The sequence below is a fragment of the Oncorhynchus kisutch genome, linkage group LG15 (assembly GCF_002021735.2).
Source record: "Oncorhynchus kisutch isolate 150728-3 linkage group LG15, Okis_V2, whole genome shotgun sequence".
In the NCBI taxonomy this organism is placed as follows: domain Eukaryota; kingdom Metazoa; phylum Chordata; class Actinopteri; order Salmoniformes; family Salmonidae; genus Oncorhynchus; species Oncorhynchus kisutch.
In genome coordinates this window covers 80,688,152-80,700,371 of record NC_034188.2, presented here as the reverse complement: position 1 = coordinate 80,700,371, position 12,220 = coordinate 80,688,152, and the positions used below count along the sequence as shown (strand labels likewise).

Below are 12,220 nucleotides of genomic sequence, written 5' to 3'. Positions count from 1 at the left end.
CTAGGTATGTCTTTGGTGTGTCCTAGGTGTGTCCTAGGTATGTCCTAGGTGTTTCCTAGGTATGTCTTAGGTGTGTCCTAGGTGTGTCCTAGGTATGTCTTAGGTGTGTCCTAGGTATGTCTTAGGTGTGTCCTAGGTGTGTCCTAGGTATGTCTTAGGTGTGTCCTAGGTATGTCTTAGGGGTGTCCTAGGTATGTCTTAGGTGTGTCCTAGGTGTGTCCTAGGTATGTCTTAGGTGTGTCCTAGGTATGTCTTAGGTGTGTCCTAGGTATGTCTTAGGTGTGTCCTAGGTATGTCTTAGGTGTGTCCTAGGTGTTTCCTAGGTATGTCCTAGGTATGTCTTAGGTGTGTCCTAGGTATGTCTTAGGTGTGTCCTAGGTATGTCTTAGGTGTGTCCTAGGTATGTCTTAGGTGTGTCCTAGGTATGTCTTAGGTGTGTCCTAGGTGTGTCCTAGGTATGTCTTAGGTGTGTCCTAGGTATGTCTTAGGTGTGTCCTAGGTATGCCTTAGGTGTGTCCTAGGTGTGTCCTAGGTATGTCTTAGGTGTGTCCTAGGTATGTCCTAGGTGTTTCCTAGGTGTGTCCTAGGTGTGTGGTGGAGGAACAGGGTTTCTAGAATTGTGTACCTCAGATGATCTCTGATGTTCTCTGCTCGCATCTCATCCAGAAACTCTCTCAGGTGACGTCTGGACCCTGCATCATGGCTTGTGTCTGTGCTGGTGGGCCTTGCAAACCAGCCTGGTATGCACACACACAGGCATGTTATGTTATATAAACTAACACACCACCTGACTGACAGATGGACAGATTCAGTATCACTCTCCCTGTAAATCAAATCAAAGTTTATTCATAGGCACAGGATACATGATACATGATGAATGAATGAAATGAAACTGTGCAATGAAATGCTTGCGCACGTCCTCAACATTGCAATAAATCATAAACAAGCAGTAAGACTACAGCAGTCACAATAACACTGTCAATAATAACACAATAACACTGTCAATAATAACACAATAACACTGTCAATAATAACACAATAACACTGTCAATAACACAATAACACTGTCAATAATAACACAATAACACTGTCATAATAACACTGTCAATAATAACACAATAACACTGTCAATAATAACACAATAACACTGTCAATAATAACACAATAACACTGTCAATAATAACACTGTCAATAATAACACAATAACACTGTCAATAATAACACAATAACACTGTCAATAATAACACTGTCAATAATAACACAATAACACTGTCAATATAAACAACACAATAACACTGTCAATAATAACACAATAACACTGTCAATAATACACAATAACACTGTCAATAATAACACAATAACACTGTCAATAATACACAATAACACTGTCAATAATAACACAATAACACTGTCAATAATAACACAATAACACTGTCAATAATAACACAATAACACTGTCAATAATAACACTGTCAATAATAACACAATAACACTGTTAATAATAACACTGTCAATTATAACACTGTCAATAATAACACTGTCAATTATAACACTGTCAATTATAACACTGTCAATTATAACACTGTCAATAATAACACAATAACACTGTCAATAATAACACAATAACACTGTCAACAATAACACAATAACTGTCAATAATAACACTGTCAATAATAACACTGTCAATAATAACACAATAACACTGTCAATAATAACACAATAACACTGTCAATAATAACACAATAACACTGTCAACATAACACTGTCAATAATAACACAATAACACTGTCAATAATAACACAATAACACTGTCAATAATAACACAATAACCCTGTCAATAATAACACAATAACACTGTCAACAATAACACTGTCAATAATAACACAATAACACTGTCAATAATAACACAATAACACTGTCAATAATAACACAATAACACTGTCAATAATAACACTGTCAATAATAACACTGTCAATAATAACACAATAACACTGTCAATAATAAACAATAACACTGTCAATAATAACCTGTCAATAATAACACAATAACACTGTCAATAATAACACAATAACACAGTCAATAATAACACAATAACACTGTCAATAATAACACAATAACACTGTCAATAATAACACTGTCAATAATAACACAATAACACTGTCAATAATAACACAAAAACACTGTTAATAATAAACTGTCAATAATAACACAATAACACTGTCAATAATAACACAATAACACTGTCAATAATAACACAATAACACTGTTAATAATAACACTGTCAATTATAACACTGTCAATTATAACACTGTCAATTATAACACTGTCAATAATGACGCTGTCAATTATAACACTGTCAATATAACACTGTCAATTATAACACTGTCAATTATAACACTGTCAATAATAACACTGTCAATTTATAACACTGTCAATTATAACACTGTCAATAATAACACTGTCAATTATAACACTGTCAATTATAACACTGTCAATAATAACACAATAACACTGTCAATAATAACACAATAACACTGTCAATTATAACACAATGACACTGTCAATTATAACACAATAAACACTGTCAAATAATAACAACAATAACATTGTTAATAATAACAAGTATACCAAAGTAGACAAAGTATTTTAAAAAGAAAGTAATAACAAAAGATGGACATTTTGTAAAATGTACAGAATGTATTGTGAATACGACTCAGTGTTATAGACGAGAAATAAAGAGAATAGTGAGTGGAGCAACAGTAGTATATATAATAAACACAGACAGCAGTGGTGTGTGAGAGTGTATGTGTGTGTTTGTGTTTGCGTGTGTGTGTGTGTGTGTTAGGTGTTGTGTGTGTGTTTACGTGTGTGTGTGTGTGTGTTTGTGTTGTGTGTGTTGTGTGTGTGTGTTGTGTGTGTGTGTTTGCGGTGTGTGTGTTTGTGTGTATGTGTGTGTTNGAGAGAGAGAGAGAGAGACAGAGAGAGAGAGAGAGAGAAAGAGAGCGACAGAAAGCAAGAGAAAGAGAGAGAGACATAGAGAGAGACATAGAGAGAGAGGAAGGGGTCCCTTGTGGCTCAGTTGGTAGATTATGGCGCTTTGCAACACCAGCATTGTGGGTTTGATTCCCACACGGGACCAGTATGGAAAAGTAGAAATGTGTGCACTCACTACTGTAAATCGCTCTGGTTAAGAGTGTCTGCTAAATGACTCACTACTGTAAGTTGCTCTGGTTAAGAGTGTCTGCTAAATGACTCACTACTGTAAGTTGCTCTGGTTAAGAGTGTCTGCTAAATGACTCACTACTGTAAATCGCTCTGGTTAAGAGTGTCTGCTAAATTACTCACTATTGTAAGTTGCTCTGGTTAAGAGAGTCTGCTAAATGACTCACTACTGTAAATCGCTCTGGTTAAGAGTGTCTGCTAAATGACTCACTACTGTAAGTTGCTCTGGTTAAGAGTGTCTGCTAAATGACTCACTACTGTAAGTTGCTCTGGTTAAGAGTGTCTGCTAAATGACTCACTACTGTAAGTGCTCTGGTTAAGAGTGTCTGCTAAATGACTCACTACTGTAAGTCACTCTGGTTAAGAGTGTCTGCTAAATGACTCACTACTGTATGTCGCTCTGGTTAAGAGTGTCTGCTAAATGACTCACTACTGTAAGTTGCTCTGGTTAAGAGTGTCTGCTAAATGACTCACTACTGTAAGTTGCTCTGGTTAAGAGTGTCTGCTAAATGACTCACTACTGTAAGTTGCTCTGGTTAAGAGTGTCTGCTAAATGACTCACTACTGTAAGTCGCTCTGGTTAAGAGGTGTCTGCTAAATGACTCACTACTGTATGTCGCTCTGGTTTAAGAGTGTCTGCTAAATGACTCACTACTGTAAGTTGCTCTGGTTAAGAGTGTCTGCTAAATGACTCACTACTGTAAATCGCTCTGGTTAAGAGTGTCTGCTAAATGACTCACTACTGTAAATCGCTCTGGTTAAGAGTGTCTGCTAAATGACTCACTACTGTAAGTCGCTCTGGTTAAGAGTGTCTGCTAAATGACTCACTACTGTAAATCGCTCTGGTTAAGAGTGTCTGCTAAATGACTCACTACTGTAAGTTACTCTGGTTAAGAGTGTCTGCTAAATGACTCACTACTGTAAGTTGCTCTGGTTAAGAGTGTCTGCTAAATGACTCACTACTGTAAATCGCTCTGGTTAAGAGTGTCTGCTAAATGACTCACTACTGTAAATCGCTCTGGTTAAGAGAGTCTGCTAAATGACTCACTACTGTAAGTTGCTCTGGTTAAGAGTGTCTGCAAAATGACTCACTAATGTAAGTCGCCCTGGTTAAGAGTGTCTGCTAAATGACTCACTACTGTAAGTCGCTCTGGTTAAGAGTGTCTGCTAAATGACTCACTACTGTAAGTTGCTCTGGTTAAGAGTGTCTGCTAAATGACTCACTACTGTAAGTCGCTCTGGTTAAGAGTGTCTGCTAAATGATTGAAATTAAAGAAGAGGAGGATGAGAGCGGGAGGAGGACTGAGCATTAATAGTCCTAGGGGTGTGTCCTAGGGGTGTGTCCTAGGTGTGTCCTAGGTATGTCCTAGGTGTTTCCTAGGTATGTCTTAGGTGTGTCCTAGGTGTGTCCTAGGTATGTCTTTGGTGTGTCCTAGGTGTGTCCTAGGTATGTCCTAGGTGTTTCCTAGGTATGTCTTAGGTGTGTCCTAGGTGTGTCCTAGGTATGTCTTAGGTGTGTCCTAGGTATGTCTTAGGTGTGTCCTAGGTGTGTCCTAGGTATGTCTTAGGTGTGTCCTAGGTATGTCTTAGGGGTGTCCTAGGTATGTCTTAGGTGTGTCCTAGGTGTGTCCTAGGTATGTCTTAGGTGTGTCCTAGGTATGTCTTAGGTGTGTCCTAGGTATGTCTTAGGTGTGTCCTAGGTATGTCTTAGGTGTGTCCTAGGTGTTTCCTAGGTATGTCCTAGGTATGTCTTAGGTGTGTCCTAGGTATGTCTTAGGTGTGTCCTAGGTATGTCTTAGGTGTGTCCTAGGTATGTCTTAGGTGTGTCCTAGGTATGTCTTAGGTGTGTCCTAGGTGTGTCCTAGGTATGTCTTAGGTGTGTCCTAGGTATGTCTTAGGTGTGTCCTAGGTATGCCTTAGGTGTGTCCTAGGTGTGTCCTAGGTATGTCTTAGGTGTGTCCTAGGTATGTCCTAGGTGTTTCCTAGGTGTGTCCTAGGTGTGTGGTGGAGGAACAGGGTTTCTAGAATTGTGTACCTCAGATGATCTCTGATGTTCTCTGCTCGCATCTCATCCAGAAACTCTCTCAGGTGACGTCTGGACCCTGCATCATGGCTTGTGTCTGTGCTGGTGGGCCTTGCAAACCAGCCTGGTATGCACACACACAGGCATGTTATGTTATATAAACTAACACACCACCCTGACTGACAGATGGACAGATTCAGTATCACTCTCCCTGTAAATCAAATCAAAGTTTATTATTCATAGGCACAGGATACATGATACATGATGAATGAATGAAATGAAACTGTGCAATGAAATGCTTGCGCACGTCCTCAACATTGCAATAAATCATAAACAAGCAGTAAGACTACAGCAGTCACAATAACACTGTCAATAATAACACAATAACACTGTCAATAATAACACAATAACACTGTCAATAATAACACAATAACACTGTCAATAATAACACAATAACACTGTCAATAATAACACAATAACACTGTCAATAATAACACTGTCAATAATAACACAATAACACTGTCAATAATAACACAATAACACTGTCAATAATAACACAATAACACTGTCAATAATAACACTGTCAATAATAACACAATAACACTGTCAATAATAACACAATAACACTGTCAATAATAACACTGTCAATAATAACACAATAACACTGTCAATAATAACAACACAATAACACTGTCAATAATAACACAATAACACTGTCAATAATAACACAATAACACTGTCAATAATAACACAATAACACTGTCAATAATAACACAATAACACTGTCAATAATAACACAATAACACTGTCAATAATAACACAATAACACTGTCAATAATAACACAATAACACTGTCAATAATAACACTGTCAATAATAACACAATAACACTGTTAATAATAACACTGTCAATTATAACACTGTCAATAATAACACTGTCAATTATAACACTGTCAATTATAACACTGTCAATTATAACACTGTCAATAATAACACAATAACACTGTCAATAATAACACAATAACACTGTCAACAATAACACAATAACACTGTCAATAATAACACTGTCAATAATAACACTGTCAATAATAACACAATAACACTGTCAATAATAACACAATAACACTGTCAATAATAACACAATAACACTGTCAACAATAACACTGTCAATAATAACACAATAACACTGTCAATAATAACACAATAACACTGTCAATAATAACACAATAACCCTGTCAATAATAACACAATAACACTGTCAACAATAACACTGTCAATAATAACACAATAACACTGTCAATAATAACACAATAACACTGTCAATAATAACACAATAACACTGTCAATAATAACACTGTCAATAATAACACTGTCAATAATAACACAATAACACTGTCAATAATAACACAATAACACTGTCAATAATAACACTGTCAATAATAACACAATAACACTGTCAATAATAACACAATAACACAGTCAATAATAACACAATAACACTGTCAATAATAACACAATAACACTGTCAATAATAACACTGTCAATAATAACACAATAACACTGTCAATAATAACACAATAACACTGTTAATAATAACACTGTCAATAATAACACAATAACACTGTCAATAATAACACAATAACACTGTCAATAATAACACAATAACACTGTTAATAATAACACTGTCAATTATAACACTGTCAATTATAACACTGTCAATTATAACACTGTCAATAATGACGCTGTCAATTATAACACTGTCAATAATAACACTGTCAATTATAACACTGTCAATTATAACACTGTCAATAATAACACTGTCAATTATAACACTGTCAATTATAACACTGTCAATAATAACACTGTCAATTATAACACTGTCAATTATAACACTGTCAATAATAACACAATAACACTGTCAATAATAACACAATAACACTGTCAATTATAACACAATGACACTGTCAATTATAACACAATAACACTGTCAATAATAACACAATAACATTGTTAATAATAACAAAGTATACACAAAGTAGACAAAGTATTTTAAAAAGAAAGTAATAACAAAAGATGGACATTTTGTAAAATGTACAGAATGTATTGTGAATACGACTCAGTGTTATAGACGAGAAATAAAGAGAATAGTGAGTGGAGCAACAGTAGTATATATAATAAACACAGACAGCAGTGGTGTGTGAGAGTGTATGTGTGTGTTTGTGTTTGCGTGTGTGTGTGTGTGTGTGTTTGTGTGTGTTTACGTGTGTGTGTGTGTGTGTTTGTGTGTGTGTGTGTGTGTGTTTGTGTGTGTGTGTGTGTTTGCGTGTGTGTGTGTTTGTGTGTATGTGTGTGTTTGTGTGTGTGTGTGTGTGTGTGTGTGTGTGTGTGTGTGTGTGTGTGTGTGTGTGTGTGTGTGTGTGTGTGTGTGTGTATGTGTGTGTGTGTGAAGTGTGAATGCAGAGAGTCTGTGCAAATAGTCAGGTGGACGACAGGTACACTACCGTTCAAAAGTTTGGGGTCACTTAGAAATGTCCTTGCTTTTGAAACAACGTCAACAGTGAAGAGGCGACTCGGATGCTTAGCTAACACAACGTGCAATTGGAACACAGGAGTGATGGTTGCTGGTAATGGGCCACGGTACGCCTATGTAGATATTCCATAAAAAATCTGCCGTTTCCAGCTACAATAGTCGCTCACAACATTAGCAATGTCTACACTGTATTTCTGATCAATTTGAGGTTATTTTAATGGCCAGAAAATGTGGTTGTCTTTCAAAAACAAGGACATTTCTAAGTGACCCCAAACTTCTGAGCGGTAGTGTTTGTGCAGGTGGACAGCTTGCACACAGTTAAATACAGTTGTATAGACCGAAGGTAGAAACTGTCTCTGAGCCTGTTGGTCCGGGGCCTGATGCTCCAATAGGTTACTTACTATAGCTGTTTCAAGGTCAATACACCACGCCAGAGAAATACTGTTATTGCGTAACACCTTACTGTAGTAATTGAACTTTTAGTGTGTGTGTGTGTGTCTGTCATGTGTTATGACGCTAGTAACAGACAAGGCAGAAAGGACAGCATATGTGAACTGTGCTTGTGGAGTAGTAGACTCTGGCATAACTGTGAAAGTCTGACACACACACACAATCACACACATTCATGAAGTGGATAATTGTGCCTTCCTGTCTTTTCCAAAATACATGTACAGCTGAAGTCGGAAGTTTACATACACTTAGGTTGGAGTCATTAAAACTAGTTTACATACACTTAGGTTGGAGTCATTAAAACTAGTTTACATACACTTAGGTTGGAGTCATTAAAACTAGTTTACATACACTTAGGTTGGAGTCATTAAAACTAGTTTACATACACTTAGGTTGGAGTCATTAAAACTAGTTTACATACACTAAGATGGAGTCATTAAAACTAGTTTACATACACATAGGTTGGAGTCATTAAAACTAGTTTACATACACTTAGGTTGGAGTCATTAAAACTAGTTTACATACACTTAGGTTGGAGTCATTAAAACTAGTTTACATACACTAAGATGGAGTCATTAAAACTAGTTTACATACACTTAGGTTGGAGTCATTAAAACTAGTTTACATACACTTAGGTTGGAGTCATTAAAACTAGTTTACATACACTTAGGTTGGAGTCATTAAAACTAGTTTACATACACTTAGCTTGGAGTCATTAAAACTAGTTTACATACACTTAGGTTGGAGTCATTAAAACTAGTTTACATACACTTAGGTTGGAGTCATTAAAACTAGTTTACATACACTTAGGTTGGAGTCATTAAAACTAGTTTACATACACTTAGGTTGGAGTCATTAAAACTAGTTTACATACACTTAGGTTGGAGTCATTAAAACTAGTTTACATACACTGAGGTTGGAGTCATTAAAACTAGTTTACATACACTTAGGTTGGAGTCATTAAAACTTGTTTTTCAACCACTCCACAAATTTCTTGTTAACAAACTATAGTTTTGGCAAGTTGGTTAGGACATCTACTTTGGGCATGACACAAGTCATTTTTCCAATAATTGTTTACAGACAGATTATTTCACCTATAATTCACTGTATCACAATTCCAGTGGGTCAGAAGATTACATGCACTCATTTGACTGGGCCTTTAAACAGCTTGGAAAATTCCAGAAAATATCTTTAGAAGCTTCTGACAGGCTAATTAATTTGAGTCAATTGGAGATGTACCTGTGGATGTATTTCAAGGCCTACCTTCAAACTCAGTGCCTCTTTGTTTGACATCATGTGAAAATCTAAAGAAATCATTCAAGACCTCAGAAGAAAAATTGTAGACCTCCACAAGTCTGGTTAATTCTTGGGAGCAATTTCCAAACGCCTGAAGATACCACGTTCATCTGTACAAACAATATTATGCAAGTATAACCACCATGGACCACATAGCCGTCATACCGCTTGGGGAAGGAGAAGCGTTCTGTCTCCTAGAAATGAACATACTTTAGTGCGAAAAGTGCTAATCAATCCAAGAACAACAGCAAAAGACCCTGTGAAGATGCTGGAGGAAACAGGTACAAAAGTATCTATATCCACAGTAAAACAAGTCCTATATTGACATAACCTGAAAGGCCGCTCAGCAAGGAAGAAGCCACTGCTCCAAAACCGCCATAAAAAAGCCAGACTACGGTTTGCAACTGCATATGGGGACAAAGATCGTACTTTTTAGAGAAATGTCCTCTGGTCTGATGAAACAAAAATAGAACTGTTTGGCCATAATGACCATCGTTATGTTTGGAGGAAAAAGGGGGAGGCTTGCAAGAGGAAGAACACCATCCCGACCGTGAAGCACGGGGCTGGCAGCATCATGTTGTGGGGGTGCTTTGCTGCAGGAGGGGCTGGTGCACTTCACAAAATAGATGGCGTCATGAGGATGGAAAAGTATGTGGATATATTGAAGCAACATCTCAAGACATCAGTCAGGAAGTTAAAGCTTTGTCGCAAATGGGTCTTCCAAATGGACAATGACCCCAAGCATACTTCCAAAGTTGTGGCAAAATGGCTTAAGGACAACCAAGTCAAGGTATTGGAGTGGCCATCACAAAGCCCTGACCTCAATCCGATACAAAATTTGTGGGAAGAACTGAAAAAGCGTGTGCGAGCAAGGAGGCCTACAAACCTGACTCAGTTACACCAGCTCTGTCAGGAGGAATGGGCCAAAATGCACCCAATGTATTGTGGGAAGCTTGTGGAAGGCTACACGTAACCTTTGACCCAAGTTAAACAATTTAAAGGAAATGCTACCAAATATCTAATTGAGTGTGTGTAAACTTTTGACCCACTGGGAATGTGATGAAACAAATAAAAGCTGAAATAAATCCTTCTCTCTTCTATTATTCTGACATTTCACATTCTTAAAATAAAATGGTGATCCTAACTGACCTAAAACGGGGCATTTTTACTTGGATTAAATGTCAGGAATTGTGAAAAACTGAGTTTAAATGTATTTGGCTAAGGTGTATGTAAACTTCCCGACTTCAACTGTAGGTCACAGTTCATCTCAGAGCTGACTGAGGAATGTAGTAACATATGGTCACTCGTATGCGTTTATCCAACTCTACTATGTTGATTCCTCAATAGAGGAACGTGTTATTTGACAAGACAATAAGCGTTTTTGTAACCCTGTGTTAAGACTACTTTTTCTTATTCAGACTGTTAGTAGAAACACACTGCGATTTCAGACGTTTGAAAAGATGCTTTGCGAACTATAACATTCCTTTCTCCGGGTTCACCAAAAAATAAAACAATTGCCTCAGACAGATGCATATTATAGTTCATAAACTTGGCATTATTACAAACTTCACTATGAAATGCAAAAGTAACACAAGGTTACAATACCACTACCACTATCATTCGCCAGTAAAAGGAAACTTTAACTTCCTAAAATGTGTTTAACTTATGGATAATCAGCGCGTAAAATGTCATTATAACTCACCTATTATAAACCCGGTCAGGAAAAACGACGTTATAACGATGAGCCAACATATCCACTGCACGAGCCTGCTTTCGGTTTTCATTGTCCCGCTTGGTAACACTCCGAAACACCGACCGCATTCAACAAGATAATGGAGTGCATCTGTGTGAAAAGCAAAGAGAGAGAGAAAGAGAGAGAGAGAGAGAGAGAGAGAGAGAGAGAGAGAGAGAGGAGGGGGGACAGTCAAAAGTGTCCAAGAGAGAATATACAGAGCGAGAGTAGAAAGGGGTGGAGGAGAGTGGAGAGTTTACTGCAGTAGGCCTATATCTACAACTATAAATGACATTTTCAGCTTAATTATCATATAATTACCTCGTTTGTCTGAGTTTCTCGTAGTTTATATAAATAGTTCTGTGACATATTCCCACACTCATGTGCAGCCTGCGGTCGCGCTTGACCCCTTGCGCCCAGTCCGGCCTCTGCGCAGCTCCAGGACAGCTGCGTGCAGCCTGTGCCTCTTTCATGCGGTGGGCTCGAGCGTGAAGCTCTGGAATGTGCGCTGGGGAAACGTTCCAAGAGTGACACTCCGTCAGCAGCAGGCACAGACCTGATTCAGACTTCTGCCTGCCTAACCTAACGTAGCAGTCGTAAAATTACACAGGTGAGTAGTAGGTGCAACGGTGCCTGCCTGTAGTATGTGTGCGCACAATTGCCTCTGCAAAAAGGTCTCGACCTTCATGGCACAGGTCTGAGTAGGCTATATATAAGCCTGTAGACTCGTGCACAGTTTCTGGTTCAAGCCCCGCCATAGCTGTACACCCATGCTAGTGATTTATAGTGGTGATTGTGAACAACAGATAAAAATGACACTGTCAACTTATTTTTGGGTGCGATTGGTGGCAATCTATCTTCTAAATTGCAGTGGGGGGTTATAGCCACAGTGAGGCACTAGTAGCCTATTGCCTAAACTAGACCTAACCCATTTTTCAAAAGCAGGCAAGGGCGGAACAGAGGAGAGA

The 12,220-nt window shown here is 37.8% G+C and overlaps 1 protein-coding gene and 1 long non-coding RNA gene across 2 annotated transcripts in view; both read right to left on the bottom strand.

Moving 5' to 3' along the window:
* Nucleotides 1–927, bottom strand: part of naalad2 (N-acetylated alpha-linked acidic dipeptidase 2) — a 27,765-nt gene extending 26,838 nt beyond the window's left edge. The window contains exons 1-2 of the mRNA XM_031791442.1: nucleotides 917–927; nucleotides 626–823 (exon numbers count right to left, since the gene is read on the bottom strand). Of these exons, the coding sequence (XP_031647302.1) occupies nucleotides 626–823; nucleotides 917–927 (209 nt within the window). The remainder of the gene's footprint in view (nucleotides 1–625; nucleotides 824–916) is intronic.
* Nucleotides 928–5,262: 4,335 nt separating this feature from the next.
* Nucleotides 5,263–11,850, bottom strand: LOC116353650 (uncharacterized). The gene is made up of 3 exons (XR_004203198.1): nucleotides 11,574–11,850; nucleotides 11,223–11,363; nucleotides 5,263–5,369 (listed from the first exon to the last, which is right to left on the bottom strand). It is a non-coding gene; the product is annotated as an uncharacterized LOC116353650 (long non-coding RNA).
* Nucleotides 11,851–12,220: the final 370 nt, after the last annotated feature.